The 22,708-nt window shown below is 35.9% G+C and overlaps 1 protein-coding gene across 2 annotated transcripts in view; it reads right to left on the bottom strand.

The window, feature by feature from the left end:
• EPRS1 (glutamyl-prolyl-tRNA synthetase 1) overlaps positions 1-22,708 on the bottom strand; it is a 53,098-nt gene that overhangs the window by 8,503 nt on the left and 21,887 nt on the right. Inside the window, exons 13-27 of one of the 2 annotated variants that reach the window (XM_081314062.1) lie at positions 22,129-22,239; positions 21,018-21,154; positions 19,907-20,114; positions 18,798-18,910; positions 17,935-18,052; positions 13,368-13,751; positions 11,612-11,869; positions 9,297-9,530; positions 6,629-6,900; positions 5,716-5,767; positions 4,400-4,609; positions 4,012-4,084; positions 3,248-3,327; positions 1,063-1,164; positions 17-172 (exon numbers count right to left, since the gene is read on the bottom strand). In XM_081314062.1, the coding sequence (XP_081170188.1) occupies positions 17-172; positions 1,063-1,164; positions 3,248-3,327; positions 4,012-4,084; positions 4,400-4,609; positions 5,716-5,767; positions 6,629-6,900; positions 9,297-9,530; positions 11,612-11,869; positions 13,368-13,751; positions 17,935-18,052; positions 18,798-18,910; positions 19,907-20,114; positions 21,018-21,154; positions 22,129-22,239 (2,508 nt within the window). The remainder of the gene's footprint in view (positions 1-16; positions 173-1,062; positions 1,165-3,247; positions 3,328-4,011; positions 4,085-4,399; positions 4,610-5,715; positions 5,768-6,628; positions 6,901-9,296; positions 9,531-11,611; positions 11,870-13,367; positions 13,752-17,934; positions 18,053-18,797; positions 18,911-19,906; positions 20,115-21,017; positions 21,155-22,128; positions 22,240-22,708) is intronic. The other variant, XM_081314063.1, reaches the window with a different exon arrangement.

Raw genomic sequence — 22,708 nt, 5'->3', positions numbered from 1 at the left:
AAATTTGGTATTGTACCTGGATAGCTCGCCCACTTGCAGATATAAATGCCTCAACTGTTGTGGTGTAATCTCCACCTGCAAACTTTTCTTTTTCTGTCTTTCTTCCTTTCACAACAGGAATTGCAAGAAGTTCTTCATATACACGAGCATATAGATCGAGAATCTGCAATACCTAGCAAGCAAAAAAGTTAGAAACTAGTTTTATAAGTATATATACTAAAAAGGTTTTAATATTTGATAGTGTCCTATAAGCCCAAGAATGCTCAATCGGATACAAACCAATTGTCCTGATTAAGATTCTGCCATTAACTGCAGGTTTAAATTGTATTAAAACTACAGTCGCAATAAATACTACAAAAGATTCTTGAAAATAAATGTTCAGTTGTTCTTGAACTTCATAGCTCAATACCTAAATTAAATGTGATTTTTGTTTAATTTTGCATTTGTCTTCTCCTACTAAGATTTACATCTTCAACAGAATCATTTTAAAATATATTGATTTTTGCAAGCACCAAGAAGAGCAAGTAGCAAATTATAGCAATCAAATATATTACTGTAAACCTCACAGCATACAAAAGGAAAATACAACTAGATTCACTACTGCACTCCATGTATTCTCAAAAGCAGGAAAATAATTCATTAATTTATCTCTGTTCTCCCCCAGGAAGCATGGGTACCTTGCACATGGGGCAAAAATAACATATGTGGTATCATAATACAAATGGTGCAACTTGCAGACCTGCATCAAACTTTAAGTATGTAATGGTGGCATTTTTGTGATCTGTGCTGTTTCTGCAAATGCACAGAGAAGCTTCCTCGAGGAGATAGCTGTTTTGGGGGGGGATGATGATGACGATGTTAAGTCTGTTGCAGCAGTCCATTCCAATTATACTATGTAGGCATATATCTTCACCCACATAAACAAGTGTATGTGCAAAATATAAAAATGTTTGTTCTATGTGTAAAATAGCTGTGAAATATTTAGGCAAATATTTCAGAGTTATCCTTTGAAAGCCTTGAAAAATAAGCAATGATTTTTTAAAATTATTTGGCATGTAGTACCTCTTCAGCTGCTTCTTCGTAAGTAGAGAATGCTGTGTGTCCTTCTTGCCACAGGAATTCACGAGTACGCAAAAATGGCTGTGGATGCTTGAACTCCCAGCGCTTCAATAAATTTAATAAAAATAAAAATAAGTCTTTCTTCAAATCATAATCTTCATCAATACATTTACTTTTAAAGACACCTTTTGGGCGTGACTCAGAACTATTATTTTTGATGTGAAGTAGTGATTTCAGAAATTAAGGGATCTACAGTTTCACTCACATACTGTGAAAAACCAATTTAAATGGGAATGATCTGAATCACTGGAACAATATATTATGTTCATTTATGATTACCTTCAGCTAGTGGTTTATACAGGTAGTCCTCAACTTATAATAATTCATTTAGTGACCCTTCAAAGTTACAACAGTGCTGAAAAAAGTGGTTTATGACCAGTTTTCACATTTACGACCATTGCAGCACTCCTGTGATCAAAATTTGTGTGCTTGGTAACTGGCATATATTTATGAGATACACTGTCCTGGGCTCATGTAGTCACCATTTTCAATTTTCCCAGCCAGCTTCTGACATGAAAAGTCAATGGGGGAAGCCAGATTTACTTAATGACTGCATGATTCACTTAACAACTGAAGTGATTTAGATGATTAAGGGCCTGGAGGCAAAACCATATGAAGAACGGTTGCAGGAACTGGGCACAGCCAGTCTAGAGAAAAGAAGGACTAGGGGTGACATGATATCAGTATTCCAGTATTTGAGGGGTCCCCACAAAGCAGAGGTGGTCAACTTATTTTCCAAAGCACCAGAAGGCAAGACAAGAAACAATGGGTGGAAACTAATCAAAGAGAGAAGCAACTTGGAATCAAGGAGAAACTTCCTAACAGTGAGGACAATTAACCAGTGGAACAGCTTGCCTTCAGAAGTTGGAGGTGCTTCATCACTAGAAGTCCTCCAAGGCCCCTTTCAGCTGTATTCAGATTGATTGATTTGCTTAACAGCTGTGGCAAAAAAGATGCAAAATGGGGCAAAAGACACTTAACAACTGCCTTGCTTAGCAACAGAAAGTTGGGGCTCAACTGTGATCAAAAGTTGAGGATTACCTGTATAGGGATGTCTCTCAAGAAAATTTCAAAACAATAGTGGATCAGAATGGAGCGGCCAGGTTTCCATTTGGGGATTCCCACCAGGAATACAGTATATGAAACCTGCTGTGAGTTTCTGTAGATATTTGAGTGAAATCCAAACTGATCAAAGTGATAGGCAAAATTTCTACACTGTTGTTGCCCGCTTGAGGAACAGCTCCTGCCCTCTGTTGCGAGCCAAAAGCTTTGAGTGCCCTTTAAGGATTTAATGTTGGTGCCATCATGGAGGGACGCCTGTTTGGAAATGAAACTCTTTACGAAACTCTTTAATACAAGATGTTTCCTCTATGGCTGGTTTTAAGACCTTAAACACTGACTTCTATAGTTTTTCTTCATTAAAATTACATTAACACTGATGCCCAGATATTTAATGACAGAAGTACAATTTTTCTACTGTTCATGAATAATATAATGCATTATATTATTAGAACATTATTTTCCCTGCCTATCTTTTCCCATTCTCTTCTCCTGTTTACCTGCAACTTTCCCCCAGGTAAAGTTGCAGGTAAGGGCTTGGGGAACAAGATGGTCAACCTGGCTAACTATAAAGACAGCCATGTCAGAGAAAATGCCCAGTTAGGTCCAAATTAGCTATCTATAGATGTTGTGTCGCTTAAGTCAAAAGGGTGTGACCAAACAGGCCAGCTTTGGACATTTGTGCCATATATAGCCCAACATTGTCATATATGCAAGTAAAATGGACTGGATCAGTTAGGCCAGTTTTATGTGGAACTGTTCAGGTAAGCCATGTCTACCAGCCCAGGTCCAGCAAGGCTAGGCTGGCTAGGTTCCAACAAAGCTCTTGGAGGACTCATTCAGGCTTTATGGGCTAGGGGTAGATGAACTGGTAATGGTAGCAAGTGCATGTCTTCTTGGCAAAGCTGGACTCTCCAGTTTCTTGAAGAAGTCAAGCTAGATAGCTTGACTGCACTGCTCCACTGCACTTGGCAGAGCAGATTATTACCATACAGTAATGAGAGGCAAGAGCAAATAATCAAGTTAACTAGCAAATAATAAAGTGCACTCTGTAAAAACCTGTACTTACTACAACATTGCACCACTGATTGAGCTTGATGGGAAGATCTCTGTGGGACTGAATCCATTTTGCATATGCAGGATACATAACTACAAATCGAAAACATGGAAGATATTATTTTTTTGAAAGATTGCAATGTAATCTGTTATTTATTTTGAAATTAAGTTGATTTTCAAGATATCAGTTTAGACTAAGGGTCCGCTCCCTCAGTGCCTGTCCATCAAATAAGATCTAGTAGAGGTGTCCTCCTAAGCTTGCTGCATTTGCCATGTGACATTCCAAGAGGACCTTGCTAATACAACTCCCCATTTAAATACAGTTGGTGTTAAGCCTTGTAAATTTAGGGATTAGTTTAACACATGTATATATACTCAGGCATTTGGTTAAATTGATGTTGCTGTGCTCGTGATCTGGTTTAGTATTTATGGTTTTTACACCTTATTTGTATATTGTCACCCACTTTGTAGAATTTTTAAAAGTAGGCAAATGGGCAATATAAAGTTATAATCCAAAGATAAATATTGTATTTTAATAAATTTATTGATTTGGATTTAGTCTCAAATACATCTCGTTAAAAACCAATCCATATTTTCCATCTCCTTTTTCCTTGAAATAGTATGCTTCTGAGCAACACTCTAATGCTAGCTCTTGGTCTGAATCAAAGACAATTCCATTCTTGTTTCAAAAGCCACTGTCATTAGCTTGCAGTAACACCATATTAAGGGAAGATTTAGTGTTTTTTTTCTACTGCATTTTACACCATTCACTGTTACCTGTTTCACTAGTAGGACGTACAGCAATTGGTTCTGCCAGCTCTGTTTTGCCAGACTTTGTAACCCAGGCAACCTAAAAAACCACAGAATGTTTTGTTTTTTACAAATGTTTTGTTTATATACAGATACACACAAAGTCTTGTTAAGAATATGGGAAGTACAATTTAATTAATACTGCTATAAAAAGATCTATCTTCCTATACTATTGTTTTTATACTGATTAACTGAGAACCTAGATATACAAGCATTCAAAGACACACAATTCAATGCCCAGTCCAAGAATCAGCTCCGTTTTTGCTGGTCACAAAGTTTTATTTGGGGCTAGTCTTTTGAAATTTTTGCAGCATATTCAGAGCAAAGGTGAAATTAATATAATATTTAAATTTACCTCCGGGGCAAAATCAGCAATGTGTGTCTTCTCTTTTTCCAATGCAGCTTGAGATACAAACATGGGAAAGTAGCAGTTTTCCACTCCAAGTTTCTTTATTTCAGTATCAAAAAAGTCCTTGATAGCTTCCCATACTGAAAAAGCCCATGGACGGAGAATGTAGCAGCCACTCACGTCATAGTATTCAATCATCTCTGATTTTGTAATAACCTTTATTTTTAAAAAAAAGGTTTGGTCATGGATAATGTTGCCGAATACGCAAAAGAATAAATATTCAAAATATAGTGCAATGAAATAAATAAGAAATATTAAAGTGAAAAAAGACAGACAGAAGTACCCACAGATAGAGGGGTAAAACAATTTTAATACAGACTGCAGAAGTTTTCTGTAAAATGCCAAGTCACATGGAATTGTAGTGGAGTATAAATAATATACCGATAACACATATTTATTTAGGTTGTGAATACAATGGAATCAGTATTAGAATTAAATACTGTATAGCCCACTGATTCCAAGGAAATTGTGTTAGGTTGAAATCACTTTTATCAGAAATATACTAGCCAAATTCCCTATAAAAACTAACTATATTTTTTTAAAAAAATCCCTATCCCTGGTAGCATCAGCCCACCCCATTAGGTGTGGCAGATGTGTTGTAAGTACCAGCTAGAGACCTTCATTCAGTGATTCACAAGAGACATGCCTTCTCTGCCATGGAATCTGCCACCTCCTTATGGAACATTCTTCTTCCCCCAAATTACAATACAGTAGCTAGATCCCTTTTAATATTTCAGAAGTCCTTCAAGACCTGATTATGTAATCAGGTCTACAACTCCCAGGGAACTAGTTCAGATGGCTCCATTGGTAGGTGGTCATTCTTATCCCCCCTTTGCCTAGGGTTGGTATATTTGTTTTTATACTTTCCATTTTTATTAGGGATTTTTTTATTTTTATATTGCCTCTTTTTATATTCATTATTCAATTTATTATTCAACACCCAGGGTTGTTTTATGAAATGGGCTGTTATAAATAAACAAAATAACTTTGCATTCACTTCCATTTCAGCATTGTAGCTTTTTTCATGTTGGATTTTCTTTTACATTCTTTTTATTTTGAGCAGTAATTCACAGAAATTAATGATTTTCTATTACTTCAGTGTTGAACTCTGGATCTGACCTAATAGATTTAATTGTTAAAATATATTGAGATTTTGAGTTACCTTTCGTATTTTAAGAATATAATTTATATAATACCAATTACTAAGTTGTTATAAGCAAACCATTTTGGGGGAAATATATATCCATTTGAGATATACTTGCCTGAGAATACCATTCAGCTAAATTTTCTTCCTTCTTAGCTTCTAGACCCAATCTGCAGCAAAGGGAAAGTAAATTAATACATTTTGGTCAATAATTGTTGAATTAATAAAGCAACAGTTTACTTGTTTTAATCTTTTACCTCAAAATAAATTGCATATACAGTCCATAATCCAGAAACAGAAAATAAAATTTTAATGTTTACTTTTTATTACATCCATATTAAAAAAGAAAATGCCTCATTTCTGTTACTATTTGTTCTGGGGGGGAAAGTCAGCTTCCCTCTTTCAGTTGTGAAGTTCTTTCATGAAGCATTATAACTTCAAGCATCATAATTATATCTTTATTACTTTCCCTTCTTTCATCTTTGTTATCAAAGTTGAGATTATCACATTTTACACAGGACCAAGCAAATAGCTGGTACTGAATAAATTTTAAACAGAGAAAATATAGTTAAAATTGTTCAATTGCAATTGAAGGACAGAAAAAAAATCCTTGCTATAGTATGTTATCTATGAAAAACATTACTTCATGCATATCATCTCTGTATGCACAGTAAAATCTTAATTTTCATAGGCTAACAGAGCTGTTGGTACTAAATTATATCAAATTTTGTAAGCAACATATAATTATGCAAAATGATATAAATTGCCTGGGCAGCTTTAGAAGCAACACATTAGGCTTTATTATTATTATCATTTGTTGTTGTTTTATTTATTGGTGAAGCCTGTATTAAAATTGTGTCATTTATATCCAAAGTCTGCTGAATAAAAAAAAAATCAATTCAATCCAAAAGTTTAAAATTGAAATCCAAACAGATTAAAACTATGAAACAGCTGTAAAATCAAGCTAGTCCGTGTAGTTATTTGAAAATTAGCTTCTCTGTTTAACACAACGTTCGTATTAACACCTTCACCTTGTTTGTTTCTTAGGTCCCTGACCATCTCCTGGTCCATCAGAAGACAGACTGTAATTACTTCCTTGGTCTTTCTGCATTCCTTTCTTCTGTCCCTCATTCTGTTTTTGTTGCTTATTTTGCTTTTCAGATTTGTTCTCCTTCTCCTTCTTCTTCTTCTTGTCTTTATCTTCTGCACCAGTTGTAGAAATTGGCTTGTAGTCTACTCCTGTGAACAACTTGTACTGAGCTTTTAACTGAAGTAGTTTTTGTACTGCAGTATCAACTTTATCCTTTGGGAAGGGAGCATTCCCACAGAATTATAGGCAATAAAAGAGAAAACAAGAAGATAACTTAGTTGCATCAAATATGTAGTATCTTATTATAATTGATAAAGTATAGAACAAAAGCGTGAATAAAGGAGATGCGGTGAACTTAAAGAGACACCGATTTTTCTGGGTTCTTAGAAAAGCATCATTATTATTTCATTTTAACTACAGAAAGTTGAACCACTGAGTGAACAGAAGGCATGAAAAATCTTTGCCCATTCTTAAATTCCTATCTTAAACAAAAATATAAAAGATCTTTATTAAAAAATCTTTTTTGCTTACAGAGTTGCACATAAAATTTTGGTACTCTGTAGGCAGACAGTTAACATTATTCACTGTTAGAACTTGCACCCAAACAGCTATGGAGTAAGATGGATGCAGCCCTCTTGTTAGATGTGTTTTTTGTGAATATCGGTTGTTATCCAAAGAGTCTCTTCATTGCTTTATTTTGTATTTTATGCATTTCATGCATCTTATATGTTGCTATTTCTGTTTAAATTTTGTGACCATCTCTTGCCGGTGACATCCACCCGACCCACTAGAGCGGGGAGGCAAGGAAAATGTTGATCACCTGACCCCAGGACAGTGCAACTGTCATATTATAAATGCATGCCAAGCATCTGAATTTTGATCACATGACCATGCAACGGTCTTCAGAAAAATGGTCATGTCATTTTTTCAGTGCCATTGTAACTTCTCCTAAGGAGGTACATCTAGCAGGACCCAGAAGAAGGATCTTCTCCGTAGTGGCTCCCTCCCTCTAGAACATTATCCCTCCAGAAATTAGACTGCCCACCCCCCGACACTCTTTAGTAAGGTCCTGAAGATGTGGTTTTGCCAGCGGGCCTGGGGAACCCAGAGTGGGATGTAGTTAATTAAATGGTTGATTTGAGTGTGTATTGGCACCGAGGGGGGTGAGTGGGTTATTTTATTATTATTTACTTGTTATTATTTTTATTTTTTCTACATTATTTTTATTATCTGTAAGCTGCCTAGAGTCGCTGTGAGTGAGTAGGCAGCTATATACATTATTTATTTAATAAATGAAAAAATAATAAAAAGGTTTCCAGGCTTAATTCAAGAAAGTGAAAGATAAAAGAATCTACTGTAGGAGACTGGAAGAAATGTTTTTTTTTCCTTGATATTTTAAACAGCTGTTGCCAATCAGTGACTATGTAGGTAGTCCTTGACGTATGACTACAATTGAGCCTAAAAGTTATGTTGATAAGCAAGACAGTCATTAAGTGAGTTTGTGAATCACTGCTGTTGTTAAGTCAATCATTTGGTCATTAACAAATATGACTTTTCCCATTGACTTTGCTGGTCGGAAGCTGGCTGGGAAGATTACAAATGGGGATCACAGGACAATGCAACTGTCATGCTATAAATGCATGCCAAGCATTTGAATTTTGATCATGTGACCATGCAACGGTCTTGAGAAAAATGGTCATGTCACTTTTCCGGTGCCATTGCAACTTCAAATGGTCACTAAAAGGAATGGTACCTGTATCAGTCTAGATTAATACATTTCAACCGTGGTAACTTTTAGCTGTATGGGCTTCAATTTTAAACTTTTGAATTGCATTGAAGTCCACGCAGCTTAAAGTTGTCAAGCTTGAGAAACCCTAGTCTAGATGGAGCAATTATATTTCAATTTAAGTAATATGCTTTAATATATTAAACTATAGTTTCATATTTTATGTTTTGTATACAATGTATTCAAATACCTTATACAGCATGGAAATACACAGAAATGTCTTAAAAATGTTTTTTTAAAAAAAAAAGTAAGAGAAATTTTTCTATTCTTCCTATACTGCCTGACACAGTAAAAAATGATACTGTAAATTCCTTGGAAAAATAATCTAGATTTTTCTTTATATTTGATGGCAAAAAATGTATGTACATTTGCTGAACAACTAAATCCTGATGAAATACATTGGACAAGATCTAAATTCATCCTGAAAAAAGATTAAGATAGTTTAAAAATATGTGGCATGTTTCTGAATGATACAGCTAATTCATCACACAGTAAAAATAAACTAGTAAAAGAGTGGAAAAACAATTATTTTTGTTTTGTTCTGTATATAAGGACAAGTTGTTTTGCTGACAAGGGATGGGTCCCAGGTGAACCTTCAGAGAAAATTGGAATTTTTTTTTCCAGAAGTTACCAAAATTACTGATTTCACTAAAGCTATTTGCAAATATTGTTGAAGTAATTTCAGAATGGTTAGAACACGCAACACTTAATGAGAAATCAACTTATTTTCAAAGAATAGGATGGCAGCAAAGAATAAAAATGAGTGCAATACGTATTCCAGGCTCACTTCCAACTATATGAAACTGTTAATTAATATAATTACCTTTTCTGCCTTCTCCAATTTTAATTTTCGAACCTCTTCTCCTTGGAGAGCAACCTGGTTAAAAATAACTTGTGCTTCTGGAGAGTCAGGACTACTGGTTTCTGTGCTTTTTGGGTGGTTTAAGTCAGATGTCTGAGATGAAGGTGGCTGTCCTGGTTTATAGTCCTGGCCAGTCTTTTCTTTATATTCTGCCTTTAAGGAAAGGAGGAGTTTGACAGCTTCATCCACTTTATCCTATGGGAGTAATGTCAAGAAAGAGCAAATAAGTACAACCACCTCAAAAACTATCTGCATACTTTCTTTTCTTTACTTCTCTGTTCTTTATTATCAAATAAACAATATGTTCGTGGGCATCTTAGTAACATACTGTACTATTTTATGCAAAAGATTTATTGCATGGAAATGAAATGTATTTGTTGAAATACATCTGCTTTATGCAAATTAGTAAACTATGCAAAAAAACAAAAACAAAACCAGGAACCAAAAGACAGATGGAGCAGAGATGAGGTCTTCTTACCCTATTAACCATCTCTAGTGATAAGCACCCTCTCAGGGCCCCAAGCCAAATGGCAAAACCAAGTATGACACTCTTCTGGAAAGTCAAAAGAATAGGAACAGTTCTCAGCTGTGGTGCTGGAATATTCCACAGGGTCAAGGCCACAGCAGGAAAGACTTTTCTCCTTGATTCCCACCCCCACCCCAAATTCCTTAGCAGACAGGATCTGTAGCAGGCCTCTTCTGCTGGCATGAGTGGGGCGGGCTAGTTCCATTGAGGTGAGACAGCTCCTCAGATACCCTGGATCTATGCCATATAAGGCTTTAAAGGTAATAACCAATATCTTGAATTGGACCCAGAAGCAAAATGGTAACCAATTCAGCTCAAGAACAGTTGTGTTATTATGTGCCATCTCAGAACTAGGCGTGTCGCTGCATTCTGCACCAACTATAGCTTCTTAATACTGTTCAAGGGTAGCCTCATATAGAGTGCGTTCCAGTAATCCAATCAAGAGATGACATGGGCATGAATGACTGCACAGGACTTCATGATCCAGATAAGGGCACAAATGACACACAACATGAAGTTGCATTAAACTAGGCCCTCTAACTACGACTGACACCTGTTCTTTGAGCACGAGTTGTGAGTTGAGAATCCCCAGGTTGTGTCTGGCTTAGTGTAACCCACCCATTTTTCTTTAATTGTTCTTGTTATTATCAGTTTCTGCATGTCACTTTTCAAAACACAGATTTTTTCTCATGACAGTCTAATGTACACAAATTGGTCTCCATATATAAGAAAAAAAATAGAAATTACTGGCTCTCAGATTCATTTAAATATCTAATACAAAGGTAAGTCAGAAAGCTAATGCTTTAGGATTAATGCCTACAATAAGTTCTTAAAGTGGAAGAGGTAAAGAAAATAGCTTTGCCCTGTCACAATGACTTTGAAAGAATAATTTTTAAGCAAACAGTGTCAAACATATACAGCATTAGGTTAAACACTTATGAAATATAATTTCATGCTTTGAAATATTTGGGGGGAAAGGGAGCTTGGGAAAATATTACTGATAAAAATAGAATATTTGATGAAAGGCAATAGGGTGGTGCAATAGATCAAGGGGTTAAGATGGTGGAAAGTTGACAGCCCAGGTTCGAGACCCAAGTGTCATATGACAGGTTGAGCGCCCGTTCTCACCTAGCTCCTGCCCACCTATCAGTTCAAAAGCATGCAAATGCAAGTAGATAAATACTCTTTGGTGGGGAGGAAACAGCACTCTGCGACATCATGCTAGCCACATGACCGTGAAAATGTCTTTGGACAGAGCTGGCTCACGGCCTTGAATCAGAGACGAACATCACCCCCTATAGTTGGCAACGAGTATCAGGAGAATCCACAGGGATTCCTTTCTTTCCTTCCTTCCTTCCTTGAAAGGCAATACGGTATTCTCTCATAATACTGCATTGTATTGTTGCAGTTCTCTGGTTCTGGTTTTGGGGTTGCAGATATTAAAGTACACTAATGAAGGGTAGGATAGTGTAAAGGAATGTAGACCTTAGGGAACATCTGAGCAAGCCGTTGTGGGAAGAAGGAAGGAAAACCATTTGTGGGACTTGTTGAAGAGTTTACAGTCCTGGTTCTATTATTCTGCCCTATACAATATAGAACATAATTTACATGAGGCCTGAAATGAGAGAGAGAGGGGGGGGAAGGAGAGAGAGGGAGGGAGGGAAGGAGAAGGGGAGAGAGAGAGAGAGAGAGAGAGAGAGAGAGAGAGAGAGAGAGAGAGAGAGAGAGAGAATATTTATCTTTATTCTACCTTGGAAACCTTTTCTGCTTTGAGTCTCCGCACTACCTCTCCTTGTTCAGCTACTTTATTATACAGAGCTTTTTCATCTATTTGGCTAGAAGATGTCAAACCATTCATAGTTAAAGAAGTAGAATCAGAAGCATAAGACAAGGAGGAAGGAGGAAGAGGAGCTGAAGGTGGATGTCCAGGCTTATAATCGTGACCTGTCTTTTGTTTATATTCTGCCTTTAGAGCAAGAAGCACTTTTACTGCAGCATCTATATGATCCTGAAGCAGGAAGAGAATACATCACATCAGTAATTGCAGAAATATTTTTAAAAGTTTTCTACAGAGTAGAATAAAAATGACATTAAACTCATTCAAAAGAAATGCAAAATGTATTCGTTGTTATGAGGAGGAGCCAGAATAGGAGTCTTAGGCCATGAGGCTCCCTTTTCTCCACTCTTTTTAAACTGGAAACTGTAATTAGATAAAAGAAAAAAACAGAAACTATCAATCATTCTCTGGCAGAGGAAGAATAGCACATGAACTTATTTATAGGTAACAAATTTCCATGTGAATGTCAAATATTTTCATTTTATGAATTATGAAGCATATAAATGCTTCTTAAGTTAAAACTTTCTAAAACCAGTCTTTTTCTGCAATTGGCATGATATGCTTCACGTTGATCTAAAATATTCTATTTAAACTTTAAACAGAAAAGCAATTAACAGTTTTTGTTCATATCCTTTCTCCAAGCCAAGTGATTTTTTTTTAGATTTCTTTTTAGAATGGAAGGCTGGCAGATTTGGATATAATTCAAACAAGACCTTTTTTTCTCTAAATAAAGATTCAATAAAGAGAATTGTTGCTATGCCGAGAAGGCAGCAGGACATATGTTTTTGATAAACTAAAATGAAGTAAATGAACTAAAGTGAAGTAAAGCATTTTTGTTCTCCCTTAAAGTTCAAACTATTCTGTATTTTCTCAATGTGAAGAAAATAATCATCTGTTTTGTATGCAATAACATGCAACTACATAACACTGCAGTAAAAATAAGCTATACTAAAAGTAAAGCAAGGAATGCTTGCTATCATTTAACAATATATTTTTTCAAAGATCTAAAAACCATTTGCATTAGCCTATTTTACTTCCACTACTATTATACTTTTGTTCAAGTATATCTATAAACCTCTTCATTTAGCTACTTTACAATCATGAGTCCTGCCCACAAGCATCCACAAAGAGAATTGAATTAGGAAAGTTCAATTTTTGGTGGATTGTTAGTTTTTACTCTTGGCTGGTTGTTTTTTTCTTTTTCCTTTTTTTTTGCTTTCAGAGCTGGGAACACTGTGACAGAAGTATCTATGTGAACTTAAAACCAGAAATAAAAGAACACACTTAAAAGGGATTAAGACGGAAAAGGGGAAAAGGGATACTGATCTAAAGATATACATGGCCAAATTTGAAACAAACAATACAACTAAAGTATTTAATTATTTTAAATTATTCACACAAATGTAATGTTTAATAACAAAAAATATGGCTGCCCTCTCACAATTAGGCAGCAAAAAAGTGATACACTTCCAAAACCAAGTTAAATATTTGCTCTTTTGTTAAAAAGAAGATAATAGCTGGAACTTGGGAGGATCCAGAGAACATTTTCTCTCAGGAAAACGTATGAAGAGATATGTATGGAGATTTCAAAGGTTATAATGGAGCACATGGGTTCAGACAGAATCACATAACAATAATTTAAGGCAGCCTAACTGATCTCTTTACTAACCTTGGCAGCTTTTTCTGCTTTAAGTTTTCGGACTACCTCTCCTTGCTCAGCTACATTATCATAAAGAATTTTGCTGTCTACATTGGTAATGGCGACCACCTCACATTTGGAAGACTGGATGGCATCTGCTGCAATTGGAGGGTTTCCAGGCTTGTAGTCTTGACCAATCTTCTCCTTGTATTCTGCTTTCAGAGCCAAGAGCTGTTTCACAGCAGCATCAATGTCCTCCTTTGCTGCTTTCTTCTGTTTCAAATCGCGGACTACATCACCCTGAGCAGACACCCTTTTGTAAAGAGCTAAGTGATCCTGGGCTGAAGGGGAAACTGAAGTAGGAGAAACATCAGCCCCAAGCGAAGCAGAATGACTTTTCATTGTAGCAGCAACCTTTGAAAAGAAAACCAAATTATGCATTTACAAAAATGAGGAAAATAGTGAACTACAATATGCACCACCATTTGAGGAGGGGTGTGTGTGTGTGTGTGATAGTATTACCTGGTATCCAAATCCCATTCTTAAATATGAAAAAGAATGATGTGAAAAATATTGTCTCTATTCCTGACCTTAACAAGGCAACACTTCAAAGAGGGAGCAAAAATAAAAATAATTTCAGCAGCATCTATGAGTGGAAGAATGAGCAATTTTCTTGGAATAAATACTGTAGGCAGTCTTACATGACGAGCCAAAGGCTAGACTGAAATAAAGAATAGAAGCAGGAAAATATTGATGATTTATCTGTTCATTCATTTAATCTATTTGCATGGCTGCCCATCTCACGAACACAACTAATAAAATAAAGATGGATATAAGCAGGAAGAAAAGGCAAAAACAACCACAAGAATTATATTTTTATTTTATTTTTTATTTTATTTTATTTTATTTTATTTATTTATTATTTATTATTTATTTATTTATATTTATTTATTTTTTATTTAATAAAATTTTATTTTATATATTTTATATTTATATATATTTATCTGAATCTGCAGGAATTAGATAAGATTCTGCTGGGTCCGGAGAAAGGGATGATACCTAAGTGCTATAAATTGTTCCTAACTAGGGTAGTAGGGGAGGAGGTGGTAAAAGATGCGATGATTGCCTGGGGGAAGAATTTTGGTTATGCACTTCCACTTGAGAAATGGGAAGAGATTTGGTGGCCTAATATGAGGCTGGTGGTTTCCATGTCATATAAGGAGAACATATACAAAATGCTTTATAGATGGCATCTCCCTCCGGCTAGACTTTCCAAAATGTTCCCCGGATTGTCGGCCGATTGTTGGAAGTGTGGTAAAGGGATTGGCACATACTATCACTTATGGTGGACATGTCCGGAAGTGGTTAGATATTGGATGAGGATCCAAAAATGGATAGAGGAAATCACAGGGTGTTTAGTTGATCTTAAACCAGAGACGTATCTGCTTGGCTCCAGGCCTGGAAATATTAAGAAGGAAATATGGTATTTGGTTTTACATATCTTAACGGCGGCAAGGATGGGGTATGCTCAATTTTGGAAGGCAAATTATACCCCGCCGGATGAAGTTATAATTAGGAGAATATTTGATTGTGCAGAAGCAGACACATTGACCAAGAAGTTGAAGGGTAAAGAAGAGACACCAGCATTTCTATCATGGAATAAATGGTATATTTGGATGGATAAAAGATTAAAGAAATGAGGGTGGCTTGGAGGTTGGTCAAAAATGAAGTGATATAGTCTTTGTTAATGAATAAGCTTTGGAGTTGAATGGTTATAAGAGACTTAATGAGTGGAATATAATTGTTAGTTTAGAAGTAGATATAATGTGGAATTTTTGAAATGGTTTTCAATTTTTTGATTTCTTCGTTTTTTGTATATTGTAAATGTGTTTTTTTGTCTTTGTTGGTGTATGGTGTGTTTTTAACACGAAATGTAAATAAAGATTCATTTATAAAAAAAAAGAAAAGAAAACTGAGAGCGGCAAGGGTTGCTTCATAGGGATAAAGATTTAACTGTTACCAGTAATTACAATGATATGGATGGTGTTTTTTAATTAATTCATGTTGTATTTAATTAATTTTAATGTTAGCCACATTGACTCTGCTTTGGCAATAAAGAGATGGATGTTCAAAAAAAAAAGAATTATATTTTTACTGATTTAACAAACATTAAATTAAGTATTTAATAGGCAAATGACATTGAGTATAATCTTATCCCAATGTAATACAGTACCAAACTTCTCACTAATTATAGAAAAAATGGACTCAGTCAGTTATTTGATTTCTTATGGCCTTACACCAGCATGAACAAAAAAAACATACAAAATAATAAGTACCGTAGATTCCGGCGTATAAGACTACTTTTTAACCCATGAAAATCTTCTCAAAAGTCAGGGGTCGTCTTATACGCCGGGTGCTGAAACTTTAGGGACAGGGCTGGCTGGAAAACCTGGAGCGGATCTTCCATTTAGTCTGCGCAGGGAAAGCGGGACCAATTGGAGTAGAAGCTGCAGTCTGTGATTTTTTACAGGCTGGGGTCTGGGCTTCTTTCCTTCTAAAGTTGAAGAGCAGCTGTAGGCAGGTTGGGAATGCAAGAGCAATTTGAAAGGCAGGTGGGGAATGCATAGCCAGAACAGCAGCTTAGCTCTAAGGACACATTTGACTCAGGAACTGGGCGGGCTGGCTGGAAAACCTGGAGTGGATCTCCCATTTGGTCTTTTTTTTTAATCCCATTTATATCCCACCCTTCTCCGAAGACTCAGGGCGGCTTACAATTTAAAGCACAAATCAATGTGCTTAGCAATAGCCTTCATTCTATGTATATGCCTGCCTATTAGAGCTTTCACCCCCCACACACAAGCAGCATTATTACAAAGTAAGCTTATTGCTCCCAACAATCTGAGTCCTCATTTTACCTACCTCGGAATGATGGAAGGCTGACTCAACCTTGAGCCTGGTGGGATGAGAACCTGCACTAATTGCAGGCAGCTGGGGTTACTTAAGGCTCTGTGCAGGGAAAGCTTTAGAGTGAATTAGGAAAAGGGAAAAAGTGAATTAGGAAAATAGGAAAAGGGTTGCTGGAATTGATGTGTAGTTTAATGAAGAGAAGGGTGAGGGGTGACATGATAGCAGTGTTCCAATATCTCAGGGGCTGCCACAAAGAAGAGGGAGCCAAGCTATTCTCCAAAGCACCTGAAAGCAGGACAAGAAGCAACGGATGGAAACTAGTCAAGGAGAGAAGCAACCTAGAACTAAGGAAACTTCCTGACAGTTAGAACAATTAACCAGTGGAATAACCTGCCTCCAGAAGTGGTGAATGCTCCAACACTGGAAGTTTTTAAGAAGAGACTGGACAGCCATTTGTCTGAAATGGTATAGGGTTTCCTGCCTTAGAAGGGGGTTGGACTAGATGACCTCCAAGGTCCCTTCCAACTACTACTTCTACTACTTCTACTACTACTACTACTTCTTCTTCTTCTTCTTCTTCTTCTTCTTCTTCTTCTTCTTCTTCTTCTTCTTCTTCTTCCTTTTTCTTTCTTCTTTTTCTTTTTCTTTTTCTTTCTTCTTTTTCTTTTTCTTTTTCTTTTTCTTTTTCTTTTTCTTTTTTTTTCTTTTTCTTTTTCTTTTTCTTTTTCTTTTTCTTTTTCTTTTTCTTTTTCTTTTTCTTTTTCTTTTTCTTTTTCTTTTTCTTTTTCTTTTTCTTTTTCTTTTTCTTTTTCTTTTTCTTTTTCTTTTTCTTTTTCTTCTTCTTCTTCTTCTTCTTCTTATTATTATTATTATTATTATTATTAAGTTTAATCCACTTGCACTGTTTTATGTTTACATGTTTGATGACAAACAGCCTTATGTTTATAAGTGACAGTTTTCCTACTAAGTACCTGCATGTCATAAGCATTTGAATTAAAATTACCATATTAAAATCAAATCTGATGTTTTTTAATTTTTATTTGGTGTGCATTGGAAGAGGGGTAGTCTTATACGGCGAGTATAGCCCAAACCCTATAATTTAACAGGAAATGTAGGGGGTCGTCTTATACGCCAGAAAATACGGTATCCAAAATGCAGACAATACCAGCTGAAAATAAATTAGTCAGCAATTTCAAAAGATATAGAAAGTAAAAGAACTGAGTATATAACTATATTGTTGTAATCACTTTTTGATGATCAATAGAAGTAATGGCTCCATGCCTGGCCATTTTCATAAAAATTGCTGGAATTTGGTGCACAATAAATACATAAAACATATTCAATAGAACAGTAAAAATTAGAGAAGTATTGATAAAACAGAACAGCCTCAGCAGAGGTTTATAAAATATATGAATTTAAATAAAACCAAAATGTGGAGTAATTGTTTTTTAATTGTATCACCTTAATGACTCATGATCAATTTGTGACTGATTATAATCCTGAGATTTTTTTTCAAACATTATGCTCCCAGATCATATATTCTGCTTCCTATACAGGTGCATTTGTTATTCCAACCCTGACAAATGTCCCTGTTGAATATTAAATAGTTTATGATCACGTGTTATAAGCAACACTAATGCCCATCAATATTATTTTTGATGAACAATATATATCAACTGGATCTGCTTACCTCTTTCTTTGCTGTTTCTGACTTGGTTTTCTCCTTTGAGCCAGATGTTGGCATTTCTTTTGTATGCCCATCAGGAATATAAATCAAAATGCATGGAGCTTCTTTACAGCTGTATGGACTAGAAACAAAGATTTTTAATTCATTAATAATAATAATTGAATAGACAAATGAATCAATATGAAAAATTACCACTTAAACTTTAAAAGTTTATAGAAATAAAAGTGTTTGTAAAATTATATTTGTAAGGAAGGTACAGAACAAGACAGCAGAAAATTGACATGCAGGGTTGTGTGGATCTTGAGTTAAGCTTCAACAATGAATATCAAAATATTCTTATTATACCTCACCCATGTCCACAGCTGTAAATCCAGGAGAAAAATGTATTTATTTGGTGAAAAACAGAGAAACGGACAGAAGTAGGAGAGGGAAGGCATTTTCTTACATTTCCATATAGCGTACTTCAAAATGATTTTTTGACAGCAATAACAAACCCATATTAAAGCCTCATGAACAGTCAATATTGCAATTTAAATTATAGTTTTTAAAGTAACAATCACTGCTTACTTATAAAGAAAACTTTAAATTTGTAATTTGCATATTCCATAAATGGGGAAAAATGTCACTGAAAGTAATATAGGTTGCTTAGCTTTCAAATGTTGTTAAACTGTATTATCCCACTTTCCTTTGTTAAATACAATGTAATGATCTTCTATATAAGTAAATATAATGCAGAAATATAGACTTTTTATGGACAGCAGCAGATACATTAATTCTACTTCAACAATTTAGTCCTGAAAAAAAATGGCCATTCCAAATTTCCAAATCTTATACAGCTAAAATCAAGCTGGTTTCTATATACTCACCTAATAGGCTCATATGGTTGATCACAAATATAAAAGCCTCTTCTCTGAAGCTGTATGATGTCTCCTTTTTTCAAATCTTTTAGGCAAGGATCGCCTAACATCAGTTCTTCTTGCTATAAAAAGATTAAAAATAAGTTGTATAACTTCCTAAGAACAAAATTCTGTACATATTAAGAATTACTGTACTTGTGCCGAATTACTATAGTTAACATGAAAGTTAACTTTTCAGATGGATGTTGAAAATCCTCAATTCCCCATGAAGCAACTCATGAAGATCCAAATGAGACTAAGAAAAAGCAATCTTAGAATTATAATTATGGCTAGCCTGATGTTTCCCAATATGTGACTCTTGCCCAGTGCTTTTTTGTAAAAGAAAAAGGTGCCGGAACTCACACGTGTCATACAACCCGCCTTGCCTACCCTACAAGGTTCCATCCAAAAAAGGTGCCGGAACTCTGTTCTGAGCGTTCTATGAGAAAAAAAGCCCTGCTCTTGCCAATAATTAGTGATGGTAGGAAGCTTAGGAGACATCATTTTATGGAAGATGGGCTAGAATGCTGAATTTTAATCAGGAAAGTAAAGGATAAAAGCTCAGTTCAGCCATAGAGTTTATTGGGTCAATTTGAATTTAAGTCAGGCTTAAGGATGAGTGATAGGGACGCGGTGGCTCAGTGGGTTAGGACGCTGAACTTGTTCGATCAGAAGGTCAGCAGTTTGGTGGGTCGAATCCCGAGTGCCGTGTAACAGAGTGAGCGCCTGTTACTCATCCCAGCTTCTGCCAACCTAGCAGTTCGAAAGCACGTAAAAATGCAAGTAGAAAAATAGGGACCACTACGGTGGGAAGGTAACAGCGTTCCGTGTGCCTTTGGCGTCTAGTCATGACCACGGAGACGTCCTCAGACAAGCGCTGGCTCTTCGGCTTTGAAACGGAGATGAGTACTGGCCCCTAGAGTTGGAAACGACTAGCACGCATGTGCGGGGGAACCTTTACCTTTACCTAAGGATGAGTGAGATTTAAAGAGGGAGGAGGGCTCATGTATTCTACATGGTTTCTTGAAACTATCATTTTGTGGCACAAATGCAACAGTTGATAATAATATGAAAGTTACTTTGCTATTTCTGTTAATGTACTGTTTGAAGTCTTCTTCCTTGCCTAAGACAGGCTTGGTAATCAAGTGTTCATAGTTCACACAGATTGTCGGAGTGAGAGAAGCAGAAGAGGCTTCTGCTAGCCAAGTGATTTTAGTAGTTTTTTTGTAATCCTTATTCTCCAAATTTAATTTAGCATCCATAGATGTGATTTTCCCAGTGAGGTTCCTACAAAGAAACAGAATATTTTGATTATCTGGGTGTTTTAAAACTAAATGATAAAACCTTGCCCAAGAAATCAATGGAAATTAACTTAAGTTTCCAAGAGTTAGTAAATCTTAAGAAATGGCAGTCAAATTTAATAACCCAAATCTATTATTTAAATTTAAGAGGATTCCTATATGGCTTAGGCCCGGGATATTTGCAGGACCGTCTGCTGCCAGGAACGACCTCCCATCACCCGGTGCGCTCACACAGGGAGGGCCTTCCCAGGGTGCCGTCGGCTAGACAATGTCGGCTGGCGACCCCCAAGGGGAGGGCCTTCTCTGTGGGAGTGCCGGCCCTGTGAAATCAACTTCCCCTTGAGCTCCGGATGGCCCCGGATCTCCGGTCCTTTCGTCACGGCCTTAAAACATTTCTCTTCCATCAGGCTGACCTGGACTGACGATAGGGATTTTTAAATAGAATATCTAAAATATTAATATTTTTAATATTGATAAAATATTAATATTGATAAAATATCATTTTATCATTGGGGCTTGTTAGTTTAATCTTTTTTAACATTTGTATTATTGTGTTTTATTGTTGTTAGCCGCCCTGAGTCCTTCGGGAGATAGGGCGGCATACAAGTCCCAAAAATAAATAAATAAATAAATAAAGAGAAAGAGCTTGTGGTCACACAAGTCACTGCATCCATCCCCTGTCATTTCAAGCCTCATCTCTCTCTCTCTCTTAATATAGTTCCCTGCTTCACCTACCATACGGTTTCCAAGAATTTCAGATGCAGTGAAAAGGATAACAGGTTTTGAAGTGAATTATATACTGTAACAATTCTACCCACTAGACATTTTAAATATTTAAGGAGAAATTCCAAATACGATACCGAAACATAAAATCCACTGTAAAACATACTTGTGTATTTTGGTGATGATTATGTTGCCCCAGTTAATGAATGTAACCGTTTCTCCTTCTGTCAATGTCTCTGCATCTGCTCCATCAATCAGTACTTTGGGACTATACCAGATAGGCTTCAAGCCAACTTCAGCATTCTGGATATTAACAGAAAAGGATAAAGAGCTGGTTCGTGTTAGAAAAATTACAACACAATAAACCATTCTGGAAGAAAAGGCAAAAGTTGTATGTTTGTCATTGTGGTAAATTGTTTTTTCTTGAACCAAGAGGAAACAAATTTTTTGGATATCTAAATCTAGTCCTTTTATAGTCCACAGGCCACATCTGGCCCACAGGTGGTCCATATACAACCTGTGGTATCAGTGGCATTAGGGAGCAGGGCATTGGAAGCACAGCAGTGGCACCAGAGGACAGGACATCGATGTTGGAGGACAAGGTGACAAAGCATCAGCATCGGGGGCAAAGTGGCAGTAGCAGGGGGTGAGGCAGCAGCTCTTCAAAACAGTCCCAATTTCTCATGTGGCCCTTTGGAAATTGCCCACCCCTGATCTAAGATGTATCTCAAGGTACACTAGAGCTATAGCCCAAAAAGTAGGTGAAACTGGACAAAGATGCGGATGGATTCCAAACCTAAACGATCATTATGTATAGTTTATAGGGCTTTTCTTCTTTTCTTCTCTTTTTTCTTTTCTTTTCTTTTTTCATGGACTTTTCTCCAGAATTGAAAACTCTATTATCTAATACTTCAAATCTCAGAGCTAAACAAGGTTATGCCTGGTTAGTACTTAGATAGGAAGATAGCCTGGAGATTGCAAGGCTATAGACTAGGAAAGAAGTTGAACAAGAAACCAGGAAAAGGCAGTGGCCAACCATTTCTTTAAAAAAAACTGTTAAGAAAACTGCATGGATGCAGCAACCAGGATTTGAACTCAGGTTGAAGATATTTACATTTTTTAATCTTTTTGTTAATCCATCTGCTTGCCTTCCAATTGCTAAGAGTCTCTTACAGTATTCAAACTTGATAATCTGATTTTGCTTTCTTTTCACTGGGTAGAAAGTCCTGTTGGTTCCAATGTTTCAATATTTTTATTACAGCATTCTTTAAACAAACCTTTGGATGTTTGGCCACTTCTTTCATCTCTTCTTGAGCTTCAGGAATATTTACGGTGACTATTTCATCCTTTAGCAAAGCAGTGAACCGAGGTGCCACTGGGTCTATGACCTATATCCCAAGGATAATAATTAAGAAATTCTAATTATTCAAATATTCATGTATGTTTCAAGCACAAATCTTTAAAACAAAGAGTTATATGAATGAAAAAGTACACATATAATACACAAAAACCATCTAGGAATATTAACTGGTATTCTTTATGTTACTGCACTGTTGACTGCAATTAAAGCTTCTTGAATTTAAATTATAAAACAAAGCCAAAAACAAAATATGCTTATGTAATTTTCCTGTCCTTTGAGAAAAAAATGTTTTAAAATCACTTTTGGGGAGAGAGTTTGTAAGCATATGCATTCCTACCTGGAAGAAACTATAATTAGGCTAAACATACACACAGGAACTGTAATTAGGCTAAACGTGAGTGCTAATTGTAAACTTTTTCTTTGGATCCAAGGTATTTTATCACTCATCAATTTTTAAAACAGGCATGTATGCATTACATTATCATTAATATATCACC

Source organism: Vipera berus (genome assembly GCF_964194415.1).
Source record: "Vipera berus genome assembly, chromosome: 1".
NCBI classification, from domain to species: Eukaryota; Metazoa; Chordata; class Lepidosauria; order Squamata; family Viperidae; genus Vipera; species Vipera berus.
Note: the sequence above shows the minus strand (reverse complement) of the source record. Positions and strands in the feature narration are given on the sequence as shown.